Source organism: Amblyomma mixtum, chromosome 4 (assembly GCF_055824585.1).
Source record: "Amblyomma mixtum isolate Tamu chromosome 4, ASM5582458v1, whole genome shotgun sequence".
In the NCBI taxonomy this organism is placed as follows: Eukaryota; Metazoa; Arthropoda; class Arachnida; order Ixodida; family Ixodidae; genus Amblyomma; species Amblyomma mixtum.
Window position 1 is genome coordinate 149,376,998 of NC_143015.1, and position 26,712 is coordinate 149,403,709.

Genomic DNA, 26,712 nt, shown 5'->3' on the forward strand with positions numbered 1-26,712 from the left:
TTCTTTAGCATTGAAGAAGTATTCGGTGAATTATCACCCCACTAAGCTATGAGCGCGATTCAGGCGTCCGCTGACCCAGGGAGCCATTCAGCACACTTGCTTTCCTCAAAATGATCGGAGTGTAAAACGTTGTGAACGCCAACGCCAAAGAACACAATGAACGCCGACGGCCTATAGCTTCACCGCCGAGTTTCTGCTGTCGGCCTAATGCTCGACTGGGTAGCGTAGTGTAGCATTTGAGGGTTTACAAAATTGCAGAGGCGCAATGGTGCCAATTTGGTCTAACGCGATAGCGGCAATAGACTGTGGCGGCAGCTTTCCCTCTACGTAAAAAATTACCGAAGACACTTTGGAATTTCCAAAGTATGCTTGGCGAAAGCCTCGTTCGTTCCGCCTCCCTTGCTTGGCATCTGGTGATATGTTCCTTCGTCGCATGCGCATTTGCTCCTTGTTCTTCTGGCGTTTGGTGTTGGGGGAATCCGGCGTCCGCTTTTAGTATTTTAGTATTTGCGAAGGCATTGGCAGCAGCGGCACCGACGAGCGAGCAGCATCTCAAGCCACATCTTTCATTGTGATCTTGCAGATACAGAGCTGCATTGACTGTTCGGGCACATGCGCATCGCTGGTGATCAAGAACGACGCCTATCACCCTGGAAGCTGCCTTCCTACGCCGCTAAGACCAACACCGAGCGCTGACATCGACGGAAGGCTACAAATACAGCGAGACTGAACTGGCCGATCGCATTGGCAGCAGCGGCACCGACGAGCGAGCAGCATCTCAAGCCACATCTTTCATTGTGATCTTACAGATACAGAGCTGCATTGACTGTTCGGGCACATGCGCATCGCTGGTGATCAAGAACGACGCCTATCACCCTGGAAGCTGCCTTCCTACGCCGCTAAGACCAACACCGAGCGCTGACATCGACGGAAGGCTACAAATACAGCGAGACTGAACTGGCCGATCGCATTGGCAGCAGCGGCACCGACGAGCGAGCAGCATCTCAAGCCACATCTTTCATTGTGATCTTGCAGGTTAGTGGAAGTCAGGTCCACATATCAATGTTTTAGGTATCATTTCAATCGCTGCTGCTGCTGCCAAGGTGTGACGTTTTGTGACAATGCCCCCACATTTGCAGTGCTCTGTGTGTTCTGTAGATTGCACTTCGTCAGATGGCACTATTGACTGCAGTGAGTGTGGTCACAGATACCACACTGGGAAATGCGCCGGAATTACCGATGCTACGCTCAAAACAAAGGGAGATGAATACCGTAAAGCCTGGCGCTGCATCTTCTGTAGGCGCTCGAAAGCACGCACGCCGGCTACGCAGGATGCAAAACTCGCCAGTGATGATAGCGTGGATCTGAGGATCTGGATGATGGCAATTAGTGATAAGCTTGACCAGCTGCTGCCTCTTAAAGAAACGATTGACGGTATCGAAGACTCATTGCAGCTGTTAAGCGACCAGTACGATGATTTGCTTTCACGCACAGAGCGGAACGAGCGCGAGGTGAAAGAACTAAGGAAGAGGGTGGAAAAGGTCGAAACACAGAATGATGCTGTCGCTCAACTGAAAGATGACATTGATGACCTTGAATGGAGGAGCCGCCGCCTCAACCTAGAATTTCATGGCATCCAAGAAACTGATAAAGAAAACCTGTTGGATAAGATAAATGCACTGACTGCCCAAATTAAACTTCCTGCACTCTCAGAGAATGATGTAGTGGCAGTTCACCGTCTGCCAGCAAAAAAAGATAAGATCCCAGGCATAATTTGTCGTTTCGCAAGGCAAGCTGACAGGGACGCGTGGTGGCAAAACAGAAAGAAACTGCAAGAAGCAGACGGAAATATCTTCGTGCTAGAAAACCTAACGAAAAGAACCCGTGCACTGTTGTTCGAAGCTAAGAACTGGGCAAAAGTTAAGAAATACAAATACGTGTGGCATAGCAATGGCCGAATTCTGGTACGAAAGGCTGATGGACTGAATGCCGAATTGGTATCGAGCGTTGGCGACCTGGAGAAGCTTGCCTAAAGGCGGATGACCCATGGATATGGCGTCCTACGTTTTGCCGCACGACTTCCAGAAACACATAGGGAAACCGTTTTTGCAGTCATTCAAATGCTTTCATCTGAACATAAGATCAATCAAATACAAAAAATTAGGTCTGGATTTACTTCTTGATGAGCTAAATGAGTCACTAGATTGTGTATTGCTAACTGAGACATGGTCAACGGACAGCACCGACGTTTATAGACTTGCTGGGTATGAATCTTGTTACTTAAATCGCTCCTCTGGAAGGGGTGGCGGAATTTGCATTTTGATAAACAAAATGTACGACTATGAACTGCTTGAAAATTTTTCCATCGTTACAGATGATTATGAAATTGTATCTGTTCTTGTTCACAGCAATTTGTTGGTAGTTTGTTACCGTCCTCCACATGGAAAGATGGCGCCTTTCTTTGACTACTTAGAAACGCTGTTCTCCTTTGTTGATATTAATCGTTATAGTATTATATTTGGTGGTGATATTAACATAAATATGATGAATGCTTCTTTGCAAACTAACTTTTCTGTTTTGTTGAACACGCATGGTATTAGGAACACTATTGATATGCCGACGAGAGTGACAGAAAGTTCATCCTCATTAATTGATGTGTTCCTTACAAATATTGACGCATGTAGAATCAAAGCGGGTGTACTTACGTCAGATCTCAGTGATCACTTGCCTATATTTTTGTGCGCCAAAAGTCAGTTCAGCAAAAATAAAGCACGACATACATATTTCGTTCAACATATGACACACTGCAACCTTTCCAAGTTTTATAGCAAAGTTTCACGCACTTCGTGGGATCAAGTTTTTGGTAGCGAAGATGCGAACGTTGCTTATGACACATTCATGAAAATACTGAAACCAATCTATGAGGAGAGTTTCCCTTTAGTAGCAAGGAAGAACGGTAGAAAAATCCGAAAACCATGGGTTAACGCAGAACTTTCCGCGAGGATTAGAAAAAAGAATAACTTGTACCACCAATTTGTCAAAAGCAAAGACAAAAAAATACTACTAGAATTTAAAGCTTTCCGTAATCGTCTAGATAAAGATATAAAAAAAGCCAGACGTGAATATTTAGACAATGTATTTATGCCTGCAGCAGGACAAATGGATGCAGTTTGGCGTAGACTGAACTCGATGCTAAATTACAAGATAGGAACTGAAAAAGTGTGTAAGATTAAAAGACATGATGCTGAGTTAACAGGAGAAACCCTCGCGAACGCATTCAACCAACATTTTGTTCAAGGTAACACCGCCATTTGCTCCAATGACCTAGCAAACTTTCCGCGTAATGATAACTCGGTGTTTCTGACTCCAGTAAGTGAAACAGAAACTGCAAGCATAATTCTGAATTTAAGAAATAGCAGTGCCAAAGACGTAGATGGAATTCAGGTGAAACCAATCAAACACGTTGCACATTATCTCGCTCCATGCTTAATGCATGTACTTAATTTATGCTTTCAGCAGGCCATATTTCCGCCCAAAATGCAGGTCGCTCGAGTAAGCGTGCTATATAAGAAAGGTGACAAAAATGATATGGGAAATTATCGGCCCATATCGATTCTCCCGGTCTTTTCCAAAGTCTTTGAAAAAGCTATTTTAAACCGATTGACAGCATTTCAAGAAAAGCACAAATTGCTAGCTAGTAGCCAGTTCGGTTTCCGCAAAGGATTTAGCACTGAACTTGCCCTCTTGACGCAGAAAGAACACATTTTAAGTGGTTTGGAGAAAGGTAAGCTAGTCTTGGGCCTTTACGTTGACTTCTCGAAAGCATTCGACACTATCAGCCACGCAATACTTATTAGGAAGTTAGAACATTATGGCATTCGCGGAAAGGCCGGTGTTCTTATGGAGTCCTACCTTAAACATCGTACCCAAATTGTAGCCATTGGTGATTCTTTATCAGATGCACTTCATGTTTCCCAGGGTGTGCCGCAAGGCAGCATCCTGGGCCCCTTTTTGTTCAATTTGTACGTGAACGATGTTTACGGTATCGCTCCATCCGCTACTTTTGTGAATTATGCGGATGATACAAGCGTGTTTTTCACAGGAGAATCAAGTGATCACCTAATAGCTGCAGCAAATGTAGCGCTTGCTAAGCTTGATGAATGGACCCAAAAAAATAGCTTGAAGATTAATGCTGATAAAACTAAAGCAGTTTTGTATCATACTAGGAACAAAAACATAGACACACAAAACACAATTACACTACGGTCAACTCCTGTAGAGATTGTGTCTAGTTTTAAAACTCTGGGTGTCATTTTTCAAAACACAATGTCATGGGATGCCCACATAGATTATATTACAAAAAAACTATCACAAATAGTAGGCATTGTTTCGCGAAATCGCCATGCATTCCCTCGCCACATTCTGATGCTGATTTATAATGGTCTTTTCTCCCCTAGACTTAATTATTGTCACTTGGTATGGGCATCGACTACTAAATCTAATATAGACAGAGTGCTCATTCTCCAAAAAAAGTTTTTAAGAGCTGTCGAAAACGTACCAATGCACTACCACACACATGAATTATTTAAAAAATACAATGTAATTCCAGTAACAAAATCCTATGACTACCGGCTTTGCAAGTTGTTCAAACAAGAAACTAAATGTAACAATTGTACTATTCAGAACATAGCTCAGCTAGAAAATAATGTAGTTTCATACCAGACGCGTCATTTTGAACCATGGAAGGTTAACACAAATAGAACTACATGCGGTCTCCAAATGCTGCAAAACAAGTTACCCCGATTACTAAACAGTTTGCAAGCTAAAAATATCCAACTCGACAATATAACTTTCAAAGCACTGCGCAATCTTTTCAAAACGAAGTAAAACGAGATTTTGTGTCTATAATATTTCCCCATGAATGTATTAAAAATGTGAGTACGTGTTACACTGAAATGTGGTAACAGTATATATGTTTTAGCGTTTTTTTTTCTTGTAATATGTTGTTTTTTTTCACTTTTTTTTCTTTACGTGTTGTGATAAAATATGCTGTGTATAAACTTTTTTTTACGACATTCCGCCAACTGCCAATGAAAGGGGGCCTGCGGCCCTGTCAAGCTGGCTTCTGGCAGCTTTTTCTGCAGGCTTCCTGCATCATGTAATGTGATGTGAATAAACTTCTTCTTCTTCTTCTTCTTCCCCGAACCGCTTGGCGCGGAATCACTGGGCCGCTTCGGAGCCATGCACCTCACTCACTCGACTGCAACGAGACGTCTTGCGAAGGAGCGCCGGTGCAGCTGCCACCGCCGACGCGCGCGCGCGCTCGTTCTAATCCCTACTGTGTGACGTCACGGTTGCTATGCACAGTTGCGCCCCCAACCGGCATGCCGGTTGCTAAGAAGGGGTGGAGAATGCGCCGCTGCGCGGAGGAGAGGCCACAGTTGTAACGATTCCAGCGCACGGACGGACACCGCTTAAGCTTAGCCTTTAGGAGTGGAACAATTGGTTATTGAAGAAAAGAAATGGAGCGGTATCTGTCTCACATGTTCGATCCCGGCCGCGGCGGCTAGAATTTCTTTGGAGGAGAAATTCTAGAGGCCCGTGTGCTGTGCGATGTCAGTGCACGTTAAAGAACCCCAGGTGGTCGAAATTTCCAGAGCCCTCCACTACGGCGTCTCTCATAGCCTTAGTCGCTTTGGGACGTTAAACCCCACAAAACCAAAACCAAAATCACATATCTAGGTGAAACCCGCCGCGGTGGCTCAGTGGTAAGGCGCCCGTCTACCGAGCCGGAGTACCCGGGTTCGAACCCGACCGCGGCAGCCGTGTTTCAATGGAGGCGAAACGCAAGAGGCGCCCGTGTGCTGTGCGATGTCAGTGCACGTTAAAGATCCCCAGGTGGTCGAAATTATTCCGGAGACCTCCACTACGGCACCTCTTTCTCTCTTTCGTCTTTCACTCCTACCTTCCTCCCTTCCCTTACGGCGCGGTTCAGGTGTCCGCCTAGATATGCGAGACAGATACTGCGCCATTTCCTTTCCTCAAAAACCAATTTACCAATTTACCATATCTAGGTGAACACCTGAACCGCACCGCACAGGAAGGGAGGAAGGTGGGAGTGAAAGAAGAAAGAGAGAAAGGGGTGCCGTAGGGGAGGTCTCCGGAATAATTTCGGCCACCTGGGGATCGGAATTATTCCGGAGACCTCCACTACGGCACCTCTTTCTCTCTTTCGTCTTTCACTCCTACCTTGTGCTTCGATCGCCGTGCGTCTAGTATTCACCTTCAAATGACCTTCAGCTTCATAAGCAGAGGCGCATAACTGCCCGCTGGGACGGTGGACACCTTAGTCGCGCTTTAAGCGACGAAACCAAGGGAGCGGGAGCTTGGAAAGTAAAGGAAAGGCGCATAACTAATGGACACCTCAAACACGCTTAACGATATGTGGCGGCAGTGACAGATGTGCGCTGCATACGTTGCCATTGACAACGTTGTGCCATTTTAAGGAAAGGAAGTGCGCATAACTGGCTCCCTGGGTCAGTGGGAGCCTGAATCGCGCTTATACGTACGTGGGGGATGAGAGAGAGAGATGTGGGCTGCATGCGTGAGCGCTGACAACGGTGAGCAAACTCTCCGGATCATTAATGCCACCTGTCAGGGTAGGCGCGCTGCCTATCCATTGTCCGGAACGTACTCAACGTTACAGACGCCAAGCCGCTTAGAGTTGCCCGATACACCATAGCTTTGGCTCTCTAATCAAGTTCAGCAGTAGAACCATAGAAAATTTTTCTTTAGCTTAACCCCAGAGTAAGAGATATGCGGGTTTTGATACACCACAAGCGAGCGTGGCGTGTTAGCATTCGATCTCCAGGATGCAGGTGGACATTGCAGGTAGAAATTAAAACATGGCCGGGGCACTCACGCGTGCTTTACATCATGGCGCTGGGGCGCCAGTGTGTGTGAAATCAATCGGCTCAAACAGCAATGCATAAAGACTGTGATCGCGTGGCCTTTTTTTTTTTTTTCTAAATGTCCATGCTATAGAAATGGCTATGTCGCCCATCACTACGGCGTCCCACGTAGACTCAGTCGCTTTGGGACCATACACCCCCATAAACCGCTTACAAACTTGCAGAGACATCCGGCGTTTAATTTAACCTAACGCGGTAGCCGAAATTCCGTACCAACGGAAGCCTGCACGACAAGTTTTATATACGACAGGACGTCCCGGTAGTCAATACACTAGATCAGTGTACAACCTTGTAGACTAATAGAAGCTAAGACCAGAAAGAAGCCGGTTCGATCCCGGCTACGGCGGCCGAATTTCGGTGGAGGCGAAATTCTACAGGCCCGCCGCGGTGGCTCAGTGGTTACGGCGCTCGGCTGCTAACCCGAAAGACGCGGGTTCGATCCCGGCCGCGGCAGCCGAATTTCTACGAAGGCGAAATTCTAGAGGCCCGCGTACTATGCGATGTCAGTGCACGTTAAAGAACCCCAGGTGGCCGAAATTTCCGGATCCCTTCACTAAGGTGTCCCTCATAGCCTGAGTCGCTTCGGTACATTAAACCCTAATAAACCTAAATAAACCTGAAATCCAGGCTACACATAGGTTATCCTAATGCACGAGATGCAGAACGGTATACTTATATGAAGTAAGCGCTCATATCATCTACGCGCTATGACCGTCAAGAATATCATCTACTCTTGTAAACACATGTTCACTAGAATGGTTTACAAACTATGAATATTCGGAAGTTAAGAAAGCGTTCGTTGAACCATGCATGCGCTGAACACTTGAGCAATTAAAAAGCCACCAGGATGACAGCGAGGTAGGAATAACTAGGCTGTCCTGTAATCGGGGAAATTGTATTGCATAGTTTATGAAACGGGCAAAATCCTGCTACCTTATATGAGGATGCCAGGAGAGCCAGACCATTGGAAGATTTAATACCCTCTGTGAACATGAGCGCATTCACGCATCCTCTTACTTACAGCAGAAGCTGGAATGACACTCAAAGAGCCGCATACGGGTTACAACGGCGTAGTGAATTATACACCACGCATCATTACGCATCACACTCTGGAAAGGAGGAAAGCCTTGCACGGCGACAGTGGGGAGCTAGGTATTTGGTACTGTGTTAGGTATTAAATGTTTAGTTAGGTATTGCGTACTGAGCGGTTGTGTTTAGCCATAAAAATGACCCAGTTATGTGTCTTTCCTCAAAACCAAGTGTGTGGTTAGACCATACAGTTTAATATAACAGAGGGAAAGCTGGCGCCGCTACACTTCATCGATTATGGAAAGGCGCAGCAATGCCGCGAAGACGACGTTTCATACTCGTCTTGGCGACTGTTGGCCGTAAAACGTGGATTCAGCCGTAAAAAATAGGACTCTTTTTGGGGCTAAGAAATGCTGTTAAATTTTTATATGCCAGCCCCACACTGAGCTTCCACTACAGTAAAATCTATTGAAGTGAAAAACGCCGTTTTGAAATATCTTAATCTGCACACAGAGGAGAGCATCACTTCCAAAGTACCGATTTCGAGGTAAATCCACGCTTTAGGTCCAACACGAAATCCCGCCTCTTCCCGGCATTCTGGCAGTGGACGAATTGCTGTTTAGAAAGACGCATAGACGGTGCTGTTAGCTTTCCCTGTAAGTAATATTTAGGAACCATAATGATTTAGTCCGCGAATAAGATTAGGTACAGTAGCGTGGGTTTTTGGGCTTGTTGGTACATAGTTCCAATATACTGTAGCGCAGCAAAAGACTGTGTCTTCGTCTTTTGCTGCGCTACAGTATATTGGAAGATTAGGTAGTCTAGTTCCCAGTCTAGTCTTATTTGCAGTTGTTGTTAGTGGCTATATATATGTAAAAAAAAATGGCTGAGGCTTAACTTGGTTAAGCCTGGAGAATGCGAAGCATCATCGTGGCGCGTAATTTGGAGGCGCACAACCACAGCGACGGCGCGAGGTGGGCCCCCGTTTCTCCACTGTCATGACGTCATCGTGTCACGTGGTGTGACGTCATGTATCACGTGATTTGGAGGCGCACAACCACAGCGACGGCGCGAGGTGGGCCCCCGTTTCTCTACTGTCGTGACGTCATCGTGTCACGTGGTGTGACGTCATGTATCACGTGATTTGGAGGCGCATAACCACGGTGAAGGGATGAAGTGGTAGCTACAGTAGTATGCTTCGCATAAAAATAAAAACGGAAGGAAAATACGTTGCTATCCGCGGCATCTGCCATCGAAACTTGGAGCAACTGAGCTGCGGCTAGCGGGAATAAAAGGACAGAGAGGGGGAAAGAAAGATGGGAGCAATAGTAAGAAAGGATAGGGGTAGGGCGGAAATATAGACTATGTACAAATACAGGATATAACCACTACGGCATTTCTTTCTTCCTTTCTTCGTTCCCTCCATCTTTTTATCGCTTCTCTTACCGCGCGGTTCGTGGTGACAGAAATCGAATCCCTGCCGGAGCTAGGCTCTAGCTTAACTAGCAAGTTTGTACCGCAGGAAACGCTTAATAGCACGACACCATGCCGAGCATTCTGCCAGGAGCGGTTGGCACGATACGTTTTTTTTCTACGCGCGGTGCCGACAACTACAACACCGACGGCCTTTCGATCGGCGGCCAGAATTTCTTTGGAGGAGAAATTCTAGACGCCCGTGTACTGTGCGATGTCAGTGCACGTTGAAGAACCCCAGGTGGTCGAAATTTCCGGAGAAGCCCTTCACTACGGCGTCTCTCATAGCCTTAGTCGCTTTGGGACGTTAAACCCCATAAACCAACCAACCAACCTTTCGATCGAACGAGCTGTATACGCGGCCGCATACCCTGTGACCACCTTCCGCCCTTTCATGTTGCACGAGCTGAAGCAGCAGACCCTTTCATACGCTCCTTTCTCGCAAGGCCATTTCTCGCGAAATCTGCTGCGTCTTCGGGTGGACAAAAATCCCACAGTGACATCATCATTTCCCCGAAAACTCTTCTTATAGCGCCAGGAAACTTCGCCAGCTAGGTTTCAGGGGAAATTTTTGGGCCGGTGAAGTGAGCTGAATAGCTTCGTAACATACGTTCATATCAAAGCACTCAGTGTGAAAATGTCTGCGGGAACCGAGACATCGCTTAATATAGGCTTCCAAAAAAAGTCGCAGCCTGTAAAAGATGTTGCCTGGTAAAAAGAAAAGTTATTCGTGTTAAACATGGCTATGTTTGCATTCGGTTATTAGGTTTCTCCCAGTTATAAGCACGCTTGCCAAGAACTTGCTAGCTGCGACGCGGAGGTCTGGGTAAAGGGGAGATGGGTGTTGAATCCAAGCACCGAGCAAAGTTAAGACCCGGCGCTTATCTCAACCAGGCGCAAGTCCGCCCGCCCGCTTTTTGAGTGCCCTCCATATCCGGTTCAAAGCCTTCGCATCTTAACGACTTCTTAAGAGCCGCCGCGTACAGCGTTTGAATTCGGGGCCTCGAAAACGAGGCTCTGACGTTAGAAAATTAACTCACTGCTCCTACGCAGCGCCATCTAGGGGCGCGCGGCGCAGGCTTCCATCCGGAGCTGTATGGCTGGCTTGAGAGCGCGTTAAAGCAGCACGTTTGTGCAAGTCGTTGCCTTGCGAATGTGAAGCTTGTATCGAGCGGCTGTTTTAAGATGCAGAGAGCTGATACGGCGGCCAGGAAAAAAAAAAGACTTTTCTGGACGCTTTGAAGACGAAATGAAGAGGTAATTATGCCACGTTGACAGGCGCGAAAGAAGTAATGATATTACTTGCTGGATACCAAGTTCGGACTGTGGTTTAATTTAGGGTGGATTTCGCGAAAACGCGTTTCGCGAAGTAGTAGTAGTAAAAATATTTATTGTTGCAAAAGGAAGAGTTAGGGAGTAAGGGGTGGGGGATAGATTGATGTGGAGCTTCAGTGAAAGGACGCACTTTTTTCACTTTTATCCTTTTCAAACGTTTACATTGGCATGAAGTGGAGCCTTTTAGTGAGTCAGTCGCCTTACTCAAAGATAAGGCAAACGGCGAGTTGCCAAACTTCAAGCGAAATGAGTGGGGAAATGTGTGCATACTTACGCCAGTGTGGAGGTTTTCGAGAATTAATAGTGTAGTCTTGAACACGACAGCGTTAAAGGTATCGTTCGATCGAAAACACCGCATCGGCGTCGTTGACTAGAAAAATCTTGATTGGTCGAAAGCATAGTGACGTAGATGAGGTGTTTCACTGAAAAGGAAAGAAGACGGCTAAGCGGAATCGAACCGATGTCCTGAGGAAAGTTCGTTCAGCGGGATAGATGGCGGTCTTGTACGAGTACCACAGAGTACACGAATTACATTACAGGCACACTTAGTTAATTATGGTCATTAATCAGCGTCATGGAATATAATCCAATTTTTATTTAACCATTAATATGTGAGACAAAAGTTATGCTAAGCAGGAAAAGTACGAAAGTGCTAACATGGAGGTGTACCTCCTGCGAGTAAATTCACAGAAGAGCACTTGCATGAGCAGCATTGCGTCACAAAAGGAATTAGTTAAGAATATAGACTGACGAATTTATTAAATACTGCAAGATGTTAAGAACACAGTCATAAAGCAGAACGTTTAAGTGCTTAGCTACTGATTTTTTAACATGTCGAGACGTTCCCGACATGTATCAAATAAAATTCCCCCTGATCCCGGGCGGAATTTTCTTAAGCTCCGAACATGTTGAGGAAGCCGAGCTGTTTTCCTTTGTAGTCGTAAAGCCAGTCTTTGATAGGTACTGATGATTAATCACTACTTTATTTTGAGGGAATTGGCTTGGACAGCCTTCCTACTTCGTTTGCGTGGAGCAGAAAGGAAAAACAGTAAAATCAATGCTAAATCAATGCAGGTCTAAAGGTAGTGTGCACAGAGTATATTGGAGAACACGGTGGATGCGTTCAACAAAAGAAGCGTGCAATAATTCGTTTGGCACAGACGAGATGGCTCAGTGGCTCTGGCGCTTGGCTGAACCCGAGGTCGTGGGTTCGAATCCCAGTCACGGTGGCCGCATTTAGATGGAGGTGACATACAAAAGTGCCAGTGCGCTTAGCTATGCCAGTGCAAGGTAAAACAACCGCATGTGGTCGAAGTTAATCCGCAGCCGTCAACTACAGCGCCCCTCATAACCCGTGTGTGTGTTCGGAATCTTAAACCCTACAACCGTACTACATCGTTCCATACCATACCATACCGTTCCACATCACACCATACCATACCATACCATACCATACCATACCATACCATACCATACCATACCATACCATACCATACCACACCATACCATACCATACCATACCATACCATACCATACCATACCATACCATACCATACCATACCATACCACACCACACCACACCACACCATACCATACCATACCATACCATACCATACCATACCATACCATACCACACCACACCATACCATACCATACCATACCATACCATACCATACCATACCATACCATACCATACCATACCATACCATACCATACCATACCACACCACACCACACCACACCATACCATACCATACCATACCATACCACACCATACCATACCATACCATACCATACCATACCATACCATACCATACCACACCTTACCATACCATACCATACCATACCATACTATACCACCTCATATCATAAAATTGCGAGGACCCTTTGGCAACTGAAGTGTTGAGAGGCGAAAGCCGAGGACACTATGCCGTGACGACACTCCGTTTGCGTGTCTACATCGATACCCAAATTATACATCTTTCGGTGATCTTAAGTGTTAATTACGCCTAATTATACATTCTTCCATCTAATTTGACACAAATCTGGTGTTTTTCCGGCCATTCTGTGGCAATTTTCACAATGCCGTGACGACTTCCGGTGGATGTGACATCACACCGTTCCCGTGGCTATACCGACGACCACGCTATTTCGACGCAATTTCGACATTTTTGCCTATAATTAAATAACTAATTACCCTACAGCCCTCAAACTTGGCTTCTAGGTTCATTTTTTCCTCCTCTATCTGAAGCCACCATTGATTTTCTATCCCTTTTAGTTCCGAAGTTAAACGCGTGTGACACGCTCTGTTAACGGACGACAATATGAGCCATTAAAGGCTTTGGCCTGAAAAGTAGCATTCGACACTACACTCATGCCTAATCATACCGTACCCCATACCATAACGAAACATTAAGGTTCAAACTTGGACTAGTTGGTGCAGTGCCCCCTGTGTTGCCAAGCAGCTACGTAGCGCCTACTCCCGAACACGCCGTACAATATCCTACAATACCGTACCGCACCCTGTCATACCATACAGTACATTACCATACTTTACCATACCACAACGTACCGTAGAATACCTAACCCAACCGTAGCATCGCATCACATCAAACCCCATTTCCATTGATCCCCAATTCCTTCCCCGACGGAGACGTACCGTGCCATACGGCACCATGCATAACCATACTATACCACATCACAAAGTACCATACCATACCTACCCCACCGTAGCATCGTATCACACCAAACCCCATTTCCATTGGCCTCTAATTCCTTCCCCGGCGGAGACGTACCGTGCCATACGGCACCATGCATAACCATACTATACCACATCACAAAGTACCATACCATACCTACCCCACCGTAGCATCGTATCACATCAAACCCCATTTCCATTGATCCCCAATTCCTTCCCCGACGGAGACGTACCGTGCCATACGGCACCATGCATAACCATACTATACCACATCACAAAGTACCATACCATACCTACCCCACCGTAGTATCGTATCACATCAAACCCTTACTTCCATTGGCCTCTAATTCCTTCCCCGACGGAGACCCTCCTGCCGACAGCTTCTCTCAGCAGTGCGCAGCGAACACTTTCGGTGTCACCTTCCGCCACACCATAACAGCTTTTTGCTTCCTCAGCTCAAAGTCAGGATTGCGAGTGACGCCTTCTGAGAGCCGCGGGGCTGCATAGTAGCTCCGAGCCCCCGCGTAGCATGCATCCTGCAAAGCCAGCGCTTTTACCGAGGCAGCTCGAAACGGCAGCGGATACCGGGAACGGCGGGGAGCCGTGCGAACCGTGACAGCTGACGCTCATAACCTTCATTTTCCGCCGCTACTTTTTTCATCCGCTCGGTGGAAAGAAGGAAAGGGTTCCGCGAAGCAGGGGCCGCACGATACTGTCGCGCGGCGCCGAAATGATGCGTCGTATATTTTAATGCGCAATGCAATTAAAGGGCAGCTGCATTAGTTTTAACGCGGAGGCACTACTTAACACGTCCACACCCAACCAATAATCTTGTGGCTTGCATGACCTTGAGCTTGACCTTGACCAACGTGCAGGAATAAAGTGAATATCGCCACGCCTGGGTTTCGAAACCGCGGCGGCGCGAACAGATCGGCTTCGATGGTCACTGCACGAGGGCACTGTGCTATCGTCGCAGTCGATCACGTGTCATGTTAAACTGCAACACACTCTCGCGGTGTGCACTGCATGTAGTAGTCTCCATCAATTTTCCAGCAGCGCACAAAAGCTTGTGCACGTCCTGCTCGGTTTAAATGGGTTGTAACCCTACGATTTCTTTTAGAATTTCGCGACAACCAAGGATTCAGATCTACATAAGCTCTACGTAAAGCACGCCAATATCCTTTTGCGTTTGAATTTGGTTTGGTTTATTGGAGTTTAACGTCCAAAAGCAACTCAGACTATGAGGGACGCCGTAGTGGAGGGCTCCGGAAATTTCGACCACCTGGGGTTCTTTAACGTGCACTGTCATCGCACAGCACACGGACCTCTAGAATTTCGCCTTCATCGAAATTCAGGCGCCGCGGCCGGGATCGAACCCGCCTCTTTCGTGTCAGCAGCCCAGCGCCGTAACCACTGAGCCACCTCGGCGGAGGCGTTTGAATTTAAAATGGTGACGTAATCATTAAGTCTTAGGCTTCTCCTTACAGCATCAGAGGGGAGTGGAGAAGCTCGGTGATGACGTCACGGAAGGCTGGATTTTAGGTGGCCCACGTGCATCTTAGGACACTCTTTAGGCACCACCTGCCAGCTTCATACTCGTGATTTTTCGCTCACAACACCGACGCTGGATTGGTTTGGTTTATGGGAGGTTTAACGTCCCAAAGCGGCTCAGGTTATGAGAGACGCCGTAGTGAAGGGCTGGAGAACGAGGCATTTAAAAGAATCGGTTTTGGAGAAAGGAAACGACGCAGTAACTGTCTCACATACCTCGGCGGACACCTGAACCGCGACGTAAGGGAAGGGTGGAAGGCGGGAGTGAAAGAAGAAAGAAGAGAAAGAGTTGCCGTATTGGAGGTCTCCGGAATAATTTCGACCACCTGGGGCTATTTAACGTGCACTGACATCGTATGTATATATATCAGCAGCACGAACACAACATAGGATGAAGAAGGAGAAGATAGTACTGAGCGCTGACATCGCACAGCACACGGGCGCCTTTTGTGTTCCGCCTGCATCGAAAATCCGCTCCGGCTTAGTAGACGAGCGCCTTAACCAATGAGCCACCGCGGCGGGTCAGGGGCATTTAACGCTATTTCGTTAAAAGGAACACCTGCTGCGTAAGAAAGACTCGGCGTCAGCGAATCGCGCTGCTAATTTCTCACCCCGAGCTCGGTGCGCTGGGACACGCTTCCTTCTGACGGGATTTAAAAGCCGTAATATTGATGTCTCTCCTTCCATCCGCTGGGCGCCGCTGGCAGCGCTGGCTGTATGCCGGCTGCATTTGGCAAACAGGCCACCAGAGATTGCAGCCTTGACGACATTTTGCAAAACAACAATAAGAAGACGTTGCAGCGACGACGATGACGACGAAAAAGGCACTCGAGCGCGAAAACCCCCTTCGAGATGCGTCAGCTTCGAGCCGATCGCATTGCGCTGTCACCGTGCACACGCAAGAGAGGAATGCCTCGGCAAGGATGCAGCTTGGAAAAGAGGGAGAGGGGGGCTATTGCGCGACCTACTGCCGGCGGCCGCCTTTTAATTAAGCACTGCCGCCGACTGCAGCGCAACGGCATGGCTGCGCCGCCGGGGTTGCAGATTTCACGCGCCGGAAAGTGGGGCCGCGGCGCGCTGAAATTGGAATGCGAGCCGCGGGCAGTCGTCTTCGCTCGCTCGAATTGACGGGAGGGGGGTGAATAAGAACAGCTGTCGCACGCGCCTCTGAAGCCTGGAATCCGGTGCTGCTTTCGGTTCCGTCGAAAGTACGGCTTCCTTCATTAAGCGCCACGACCCCCCCCCCCCCCTGATAAAAATGGTGTATTGACTTCTTATATACTCTATTCACTTAATATATATATTTCTTTTGTCTATTCGTAGTCTATAGACAAAAGTGTACTAAAAGTGCATGGCCATAAACCTACAGATTGTCTATAGACTTTTTATTGAATTTGTATTGACTATAGACTTCTCTACGATAGACAGAAGTCTATGACAGTCCATGGAGTGTTCAAAAAATTTTTGTAAGGGCGATTCTATACACACTATATATCACACTAAATTTATCTCCCATAACGGTGCAAATGAGCTTGTACTCAGATGAAAACTCATTGCCACGTACTGGAGGCTAACAAGGGGTGGATAGATCAGCACCCTTGGGGAAAGGTGCAGAGCAGAAAATTTTAGAGGGTGTAATGGTTACACCCTTGATAAAGGGCATTATTTTCCCATAACACCCTAAAGAAATGGATGCTAGAAGGGTGCACCACATAAGCGCATTTGATGTAGTGCATTAAAACGGGCTTTGGCTTCATGGGTGAATCAGTGGGAGCACCTTTCCAGCACTGATTACGTATAGGTGTTAAAGGAAAACAGCATACTTTAATAAGTGTGCAACACGCATTACACCCCCTAAAATTTCGTACTGTGCACCCTTCATTAAGGGTGCTCATCTCCGTAGTATTTTTTTGGAAATTGGTGTTTGTCTGGGGATAAGCTGATTTGCACCCTCATGGGTGAGACTTTGTTTGGTTTCGTTTTGTGGGGTTTAACGTCCCAAAGCGACTAAGGCTATGAGAGACGCCGTAGTGAAGGGCTCCGGAAATTTCGACCACCTGGGGTTCTTTAACGTGCACTGACATCGCACAGTACACGGGCCTCTAATTTCTCCTCCAAAGAAATTCTGGCCGCCGCGGCCGGGATCGAACCCGCGTCTTTTGGGTCAGCAGCCGAGCACCATAGCCACTGAGCCACCGCGGCGGCCTGAGACTTTGTTTAGTGGTATACATGTTTAGGGGAATCCCCCAAGGTGGAGTAGATTTGTAATAAGGGAGTAATTACTCATTGGCATCCACCCAAGCGCAGCTATACGGCTACAAAGGAAAGCTATACAGCTTTTTTCAGAAACTTCATAGTTAGAGAAAAATTGGTTAGCTCAATTGGTAGAGCGACTGCTCCGGTGAAGCGGTGGTCTTGGGTTCGAACCCCGGACCAGGACGAATTTTTCTTTAACTACGAAGTTTCTGAGAAAGCTGTATAGCTTTCCTTTGTAGCCGTATGGCTGCGCTTGGGTGGATGCCAATGAGTAATTACTCCCTTATTACAAATCTACTCCACCTTGGGGGATTCCCCTAAAAATTTGACCAACACAGTTCCCACTTCGAGTTATTGATCAATTCGCTCTCGTCCTACCATAAGCTTGCCGTCCTGGTTAGCTCAATTGGTAGAGCGGCTGCTCCGGTGAAGCGGTGGTCCTGGGTTCGAACCCCGGACCAGGTCGAATTTTTCTTTAACTACGAAGTTTCTGAGAAAGCTGTATAGCTTTCCTCTGTAGCCGTATGACCGCGCTCGGGTGGATGCCAATGAGTAATTACTCCCTTATTAGTGGTATACATAATATACGCCATGATCTTAAGGGGTAGTGTGGCAAACTTGAAGGTACCGCTTTCGTGCCGCTTTTAGAGACCGAGCACGGAGAAATGGTTTGCCTTCACTTGTCGTTCGCGCTTATAGGAAGTGAGGGGGAAGAGGGGGAGGGGAGGGGAGGGGAGAGGAGGGGAGGGGGGAGAGGAGAGGAGGGGAGGGGGAGAGGAGAGGAGGGGAGGGGGAGAGGAGGGGAGGGGAGGGGAGGGGAGGGGGGCAGGAAGTTGACCTTCTTGACAACACAGAACAAACTGAACAAAAATTATGTAACGCGGCAGTGGCGAAAAGTGTCGATTTTTTAACATCAAGGGTGCATATTGTTTGAGATTTCGTGGTGAACTGTGTATTTCGCAACAGTTTTATCTCGCTATTGCTCGACGATCGGGAAGAAACTCGGAGGTTAACGAAATCAGCTTGAAATTTAAGTTCAGGACAGCGAAGCCAGTTACGGAAAGGAAAATGACAGGTGTAATGTGAACAAATGAGATGAGGGCAGATTGAGGGAAAGGAAAAATGTGGAGTTGATGGCGTGCTAGTCGAAATCACGGAGAAGAAATGGACGAGGGCAGGGCATGTAACGCGAAGGCCAGATAACCGCTGGTTGTTAGGGGCAACGGTCTGGATTCCAAGAGAGGGCAAGCGTAGGAGGGCGCGTCAGAAAGCCAAGTGAACGGTCGAAGTTAGGAAGTTTGTGGGGACATAAGGTGACCGCAACTGACATATAGTTAAGTAGAGAGATAAGGGAAAAGCCTTCGGCCTGTAGTGGAAGCCGTTCGGCTGATGATGACGATTATGATGATAACCTGTACTTGACACACTCAGTATTAGGCTGCATGTATTCAGACTTTTACAGTGCTTAGGGTGCGTCCTAGAAAGCTTGTCTTGATGGGCTAAACCACTGCCTTGTTCACGCTATGTTTCGTACACAGGATGCAATTGACGGCCCATCTAGACTGACGCTCGCGGTGGCTAAATTGTGGCGTGAGCGTCGTGCCGTTGACGTACCACCTAGCAGTCACGTGACATCACGTGACTGATGACGTCATCTGCGGCGAGAAGCGGTCCTAGCGCGCCCCGCACAGGTGTCGAAGGAGTCTCTTCATTGCGTAGCAGGCAACGAAAGCATTGATCACATAAGCACGAACAGCTCCGCTGGGGAAACGCCTTAACGAGAAACTGTAATCGTCGGAAAATAACATTTTTGCTCTAATTAATCGGAAGTCCAAGTCCCACACGACGGTGGCCGAACAAAAAAGACGCTTTCGCAACCGCTGTAGCGGCAACGCCATCTCTTGCCCATTCCGAGAAGCTTAGGGAGCAATTAACGTTGCGCGAGTCGACTTCGTCTGCTTTCGTCACTCCGCCGCTGAGATGAGCTGGCGCTGCCAGCGCAGCTGTTACGAAAGCGCCTTTCTTGGTCCGGAATCACCGCACGTTATGCGGACTTCCGATTAATTCTCCCCCAATGAGGCAGGTACACGACCCGAGCTTAGCGTAAAGCAAAAGTTACCGCCAAATTCCATCCCTGTGGCAGCTTGAACGAAAGAGCGGTTTAGCCGAAAGAAACATTTTAGGAAGCGCTCTGAGCAGAGCAATAGTCGGTATATGTTCAATCCTGAGTGAAAATACGTCAGGGATATTAAGTTTTTTTTTTCTTGAGTAATACTGCATTGCATTAAATGATCCATCTGTGCCACGCATGGATCATTCTCCTCCGTCAGAGGGCAGGAGAGAAGTCAGGCTGATTCAGCTGATAGCCAGATGGTGTCGCAAGTTTTCAAATTTCTCGTACCTAGAATCCTTACACGATTTGCGCATACCTGTCTTGCTGCAGTTCAACAAACGCATATATTGTGTGAAGTCTGTACGAAGGAACTCATATGAAGAAGGTCGGGAGAAAAACTGGGCAGGCTCATGATACAGAACTCCAGAAATATGAGAGACATCTACAAGCTGGCAACAAAGATTTAAAAATAAACCGTTTCTGGAAAAAAAAATTACAGAAAGTCAACCCTAATCTGATTTCTAGCAATAACGAAGCGGCTTCTTCGACGACTTGAATTGTTTCACCATCTCCGCTCCTGACGTCACTTTGACGTCACAGGGCTCAAAAATCTACACGCTCAAACTACAGCTGAACACGAGGAAGAAACTCGAAGCGATTCAAGCCACGCAAAAATAAAATGAACAAAACCGTCGAGCGACGCAAAGGGCCGCAACAAAGAAACGTCCCATAGTCGGCCAGACAGAAACGCTCTCTCTCGCCCCTATGCCGACCTAGACTTGGATTTGCTTTTTTCCCCATATAATCCAAAAGCGAAGACAGCTTCGAAGCCGGGCACAAAAATAAGAAAAGAAAAAACGAAACTATGGATACGAAACCGCGGCGCCCTGTCAGACGGCCGGATGACGAGCACTTCCCGACGGGGACCCATTTTATCCGGGGACGCCATTTCATTGAGCGACTCAGCCAGTGGAGCGGAGCTGCACACAAGGCCGCCACGTTTCTGGCCGCACACACAACAGGCCCTCCCCGCAGGAACAAACGGGACGTTTCGCGTGGAGTTAAAAATAACCCCGTTTCCAAAGATGACGGTCCGTTCCCAGTCTCTTCCTTTTTTTTCCGTCTTTCTTTCTTCCCGCTCTTTCTTGAGCTCTGATTGGCTGTCCTCCCTCGTTGCGGCAAAAGAGCGGAAGTCCAGATGACGGCGAGGCGGGAAGCGATGTGATGGAGCGGCGCCTGAGGGGACCTGTATGGGACTTTGTCACCAAGAAAAAGAACACAGCAACAACAAAATAGCAGAGAAAAGAAGCGACGGTTTCGTAATTAAACGTAATATTCGTTTTTATTTAACACGAATCTATTGCCTGCCCCTGGCTTCAGCGAAATTTTGTCCCGAGACGGCAATATCAGCGTTAAATGAAACACGAACCGCACGGTTCAAACGCGACCGGCTAAACGAAAACGCATTTGTTAAGGCGGACTGAATAGCAGCCCAGTTGAATTTGATTTAGAAGGCGCGAAGATTGTTCTTGGAAACAGTCAATGGGCTCCGATTGTACGTCCCCTCTAACAACTAATATTTTCCTGTCTTTAGGTTCGCGTTTCAGGTTTTCTGTACGAATTTCCCTTCACACCACTGGTACGACGCGAAAACTCTTCGCAAGAGGAGAAAAAAATCCATGCCTGACTCTACAGGTATCACATGATCCAAATCAGGGGCACCGATAGTGCGAGCCTGGCGTCTCTATTTTTATTTGATTTTCAGCAAGGTATAAAACTGAAATGATGCTTCGACGACAACCACTTATACAGAAACCACAAAGCGGCACCAAGCTGACTTAATACCATAAAACACATCACTAAGACACACACGATCATAAGAGGGTAAGTCAGCATTACTGTCAGTTAGATCGTATACAGATGTCCCTGAGGTAAGCAGCAACTTGGTGGAAACGTCATTTGGAGAAAACAACTGGTTTGGTTTGGTTTACTGGTGTTTAACTTCCCAAAGCGACTCACTCAGGCTACGATGGACGCCGTAGTGGAGGGCTCTGGAAATTTCGCCTACCTGGGGTTCTTTAACCTGCACTGACATCGCACAGCACACGGGCCTCTGGAATTTCGCCTCCATCGAAATTCGACCGCCGCGGCCGGAATCGAACCCGCGTCTTTCGGGTCAACAGCTGAGCGCAAGAACCACTGAGCCACCGCTGCGGCGGTGTCTCACAATGGCGGTATATTATACATGTTTCCATGGGACGTCGTGTGCAAGAAGAAAATCATGCCCAGAGTTTCACGAACGCAGTGGAGGGCAGTAACGTTAACGCCTCCAACGGAACTTAAATTTGAAGCAGTTCCTCCAAGTCCTTTAGAGAACATTCAAGTAGGAACTGCAGGATCGGCGTCTTAACCAATAAACTACAACCGATACATTTTTGTTTCCTTTCTACTGAAAGTGCATCCCAATAAATAGACAGACAAACACACAAAAATCATTCCTTCAAGGATCAGATCCTACTGGTAAGAAGAGTCAATAGGCTTGCGGAATCAAGCAGAGCCCTGAAATAGGGGCTCCGACCATCGATAGGCCTCACCGACACCTCAGGGTAGGGCCCTTCAGGGACGGTCCAGGCAATACCTCTCTTGTATATAGCATAAATAAATGTTTTACACCACCACCACATCACGACAGCAACGTTGGAGAAAACGGGTTATAATGCTAACGCAATAAAAGAATACATCGCGCGTGTTTGAAAAAGTGACAGCTGACTTAAAGGTAAGGACGCCACTAGGCAGAGGGAAAAAAGTTTGTGGTAACGTAATCCTACAGGATGGGAAATCGTTTTTAAGGAGCGAAAGCAAAAGCAGTAACCAATAACTTCAATAATGAATCATGTAGACTTGTATTCGTGTATGAGTAACAAATGAGCCGCTGTACAAAATATACGTGCTATGACCACTTACTTTAACCCCTTAGCGAATAACTATAAAGGAATCAAACATATAATCAACATCTTCACATTATGCTTGCCTAAGTACCCATATTAAGAGCCGGTATAAAAACTTCTTTAGCACGGGTAAAATGTGAGAAATCGCTGTGTCGCCGGGTACAATTTGTGGAGCTTATCCAAGTTGCATGAAAGACCAAACCTAAGGCCCCGAACCGACTCCAAGGCTCACAGACTCTAAACCATATTTCATCCAGGGAATATCGTCCTATTCTCGCCACAAAATTTGTCAGAAAATGGGAATCGAGGCAACGGTTTGACACTGGCGGCAAGTCGCGAATTCGCGCCGCCTATATCTTCCTTCAGATTGCTCAGAGTGAAGCCAACTTTTTAGTGCGAAAGCACCTATTCAAAGGCTAAGCTGGAAAACGCGAGGTATGTGTGAAGCCTCAACCGTTGACCTTGACATCTGACATTTGGTCTTTAAACCTTGCCCTTTGACCTTGATCTCGTATGCGGTTGCCTTTGAGGCGGTGTTGCCTCATCCACTTTCGCACGTTATACTCGGTTTAGCTACGTTAAAAACCCTACCATTTTTTTCACAAGAAACAGCTAGTTACTGAGAGCATGTTGACATCAAACTTCATATGCAAGTTCCATGTAGTAATGCTTACACAGAATTCGAACGGTACTACTTTACAAGCAAGACCGAAAAACGCGAGGTATGTGTGAAGCCTCAACCGATGACCTTGACACCTGAAATTTGGTCTTTGACCCTTGACCTTGAACTTTGACCTTGATCTCGCATGCGGTCATCTTTGAGGCGGTGTTGCCTCATCCACTTTCGCACGTGCTACTCGCGTATGTAGCGATTTCGCTGCACTCGGTATCAAAAGGTTAACGTGGTCAAGGTGGACTTTATTTTGTTGTTGCCAATCCGAGTTCCAACCCCCACACATTTTACGAAAACGTCTCCGACAGAAAAAAACCTAAATCACACTAAACAATTAAAATCGTCCCCCTCGTCTGGAACGAAACGTAACGGAATCCGGCTTTTCAACACCGACTAAGAAAAATACACACAAAGTAACCAGTCAAGCCTGTTAAAGCCTTGAGCTGTCGCCACGTGTAGCCCCAGAAGCAGCTCTATGAAACGTCTTTCCAGTGTTTCGCAATGCACGGCGGCGCACAAGACGAGACGGAGGATATATAACGAGGACCTCAGTCCTAAGAGCACAAGGAGGGGGAGGAGGGTATTATTCGGTTCTAAAATAAGGGCTTCCTTATAGTCGGCAGGCACTGTATGCGTCGACCACGACGCTGACGAAGATTAGAGAGTGCGCCTACATCCTTGAAATCCTGTTTTGCAACGTGTTCTGTCCCGACAGACCCCCGTGAAAGAAGATTAGGGCGTTATGAAGGAGACGGATTTCTTCTTTCTGGACGGCGGTATTACGGACGGATTAATATCGTGCAACCCGACTATCTTGGGAAGAGCGTCTACACTAGGTCGCTTCGTCGCCTTTATACATATTTATACTTGATTAAAAAGGGCCTTAATCAAAAGAAGGCACACAGTTTCTCAAGGTAATCGTGTCGCATTCTCGCGACCACGGTATACGAAAGACTCGGCGGCATCATTTGTAGCCAAGCATTGACGGGGTGCTCTCTCATTTTACTCGGTACTTCAACAGAAAGCAAGGTCCAAAGCAAAGCTGGATAGAGCCGATGGAAGTGTTCTTTAAGCGAAATAAACACATTCGGAAGGGTAATATACTGCACGCCCCACAAGGAATGCTTACGAAAAGGATCATTCCCGGGCACGAGCGCGCACACGTACACTCGCCGTCAAAAGTAAATGGAAGGGGACTTTGTCGAAAAATTTATATTTCTTTAAATCTAAAGCATAATGTGGCAGAGAAGCGATCTCCTTCGCTAAATTCAATTGAGCGGGCGTCATGCGCCGAGAGCTGTGCGTCCCAGCCTTAGTGCTTCTCGGTCGTTGCGACCAGCACGCCCTTGAAACTTCTGTTCTTCCACTCCGTTAGAGTTTCGTTTCGAAGATATTCTCGCTGTTTTCCTGTTCGACGGACTGTAGTCACCACTACATGACAATGTGCATGTGTGCATATATTTATGTGTGTGCATATACTGGCCGTATGTGTGTGCATGCGTGATGGTGTGTGTGGATGTATGTGTGCCTATGTGTGCGTGTGCATGATAGCATATGTGCATATAATTGCGCGTATGTATGTGTGTATGCGTGAGAGTGTGTGTGTGCACATACGTGCGTATGCGGGCCTGTGTGGCGTGCGTGAGTCAGTGAGTGAATGGAATATTAGGCACTGGATGCAGGAAAGTCGTCCTGCAAAGACACCTTATTTGGTTGGCTGACGTTTTTTTGAGAATGTAGTCATGCGTGTGTAAAACCCCGCAAAGAGCAACGCTTGCCCACGTTCTCCGGAGAGACACAATTATTTCGCAGTCAGCTTGGTTTCATGTTGTAGAGAGTGGACAGCAAATGGAAGGAGATCGCTCAGGAACCACTTCCAAAGCCCTGACTTACCAACTATAAATCAGTGAAAAGTTCTTCGGGTTATTTCACGGCATACCAGAACAAGCAGTCCCAAGAAATGATTGGCGGAAAAAAAAAAGTTGGTTAGCAGTCGAGTGCATGCTACAAGTTTAAAAGGAGAGGACAAATTACACATTGGTATCCACCCAAGCGCCGCCATTCGGCTGCAAAGCCGTATTGATTTGCTGTATAGCTTTCCTTTAAAGCCATATGGCCGCAGATGTCAATGAGTAATTTGCTTATTAAATGTACTCCTCCTCGGAGGATTCCCCCGAAACTTTTGAGTAACCCTGTTCGCACCCCGACTTATCGATCAATCCGCTCTCGCCCTACCATACGCTAGCCGTCTCGGTTACCTCAGTTGGCAGAGCGACTGCTCCGGTGAAGCGGTGGTCCCGAGTTCGAACCTCGGACCAGGACGACTTTCTCTTTAACTACGAAGTTCCAGATAAAGCTGTATAGCTTTCCTTTGTAGCCGTATGGCTGCGCTTCGGTGGATGCCAATGAGTAATTTGCTCCTTTACTAAATTTGCTCCACCTTGGGGGATTCCACTGAAACATCTGACCAAGTTTTAGAACAGGCGTGGTCCTGCGGTCTGCACGACCGTTGTCTACGCTGAGATTTCACTGATGGAGGACCAGCAACGAAGCAGTCTTAGGGGAAACAAACAACCAGAAAAAAAACCACCACTCCCTCAAATGTTCTTCCTCGTAAGAGAGAAAGAAAATAAAGAAAAAAACAACGCCCTACACCGTCTAGTAGAGTAAGCAGAGGCGGGGCCGTCTGGAGCCGGAAAGCTAAACTTTCAAACCCAATTACGTAAAAGGTTGCCCCCAAGCTCCGGGCACCCCCACTGCGGCATCTCTTAGGATGCGCTGCGCGGCCGTGTCCGAAATAAGAAACTCTGGGACCGCCTAGCTCCGCGCAGCGTTCTCTCTTAGCGTCGCGACGGCAAGAACTTTGAGCGCTGCCCGCAGAGACTCCTGCTCGAACTGTTTCCGCATGAAAAAGATCCCTCGAGGCGGTCTGAGCGAAACTGCGAATGTGCAGAGAAGAGGAGTCGGCGGAAACGCAAACTACCGTCGATGCCAGGGCCCACTTTTAACCGGCAGGTGGAAAGAGAAAGGCCTGGTTCCAGATAAAGCATTTCCCCCTCCCCCGAAGAGAAAATAAAAATATTCACGCTTAGAGAGATTAGAACGAAAACGATTATTGAAGACGCAGGCAAAAGGAAACTCCGAGGGACTAAATAAGAAGTTACATCACCCGCTGGGCACGTCGCTTCCAGAGAGGTTTCTCCGGTGCTTGTTATCCAGAGAAACGAGAATTGCTGAATGTGCTGCGGTAGGAGGCATAGAACGGGAGCCAGTTCACTCCGACGGGGTGTTCTAACCGGCACAGTGTGCCGCTTAGAAGCTTTTGTCTGCTTTGCTTTTATTTCCGCTGATCACAGCGCTAACCCGTCTTCCTTCGAGGGACAGCAACGGAGAAATACACAACCCGCCTTTGCCTCGAGCATGTTCACTCAAGAAGAGAAGAAAGTTTGCTAGAGGACGTTATTCATGCTGTCTCCTATTGATGATGATGATGATGTCCTCAGGCTTAATGGCACATACCCACGGCGGGGGACTGGCCAGGGAGCATAGCGGTTCCTGCGCTTACGCACTTATACAGGATGCTTCACCTAAGATTTTGCACAGCCCTTTAAAATAGGCTTTTTGAGTTACAAGAGCGCTTTTTTGCGGCATAGCCTTGTCAGCGGA

At 47.4% G+C, this 26,712-nt stretch overlaps 2 protein-coding genes across 5 annotated transcripts in view; one reads left to right on the top strand and one right to left on the bottom strand.

Moving 5' to 3' along the window:
- wake (ankyrin repeat and fibronectin type III domain containing protein wide awake) overlaps positions 1-26,712 on the bottom strand; it is a 520,343-nt gene that overhangs the window by 170,591 nt on the left and 323,040 nt on the right. The window lies entirely within an intron of this gene.
- LOC149348729 (uncharacterized) lies at positions 1,050-2,394 on the top strand. Its single transcript, XM_089585893.1, has one exon. It carries the CDS (start codon positions 1,122-1,124, stop codon positions 2,031-2,033), a length of 912 nt encoding a protein of 303 aa, XP_089442019.1. The 5' UTR covers positions 1,050-1,121; the 3' UTR covers positions 2,034-2,394.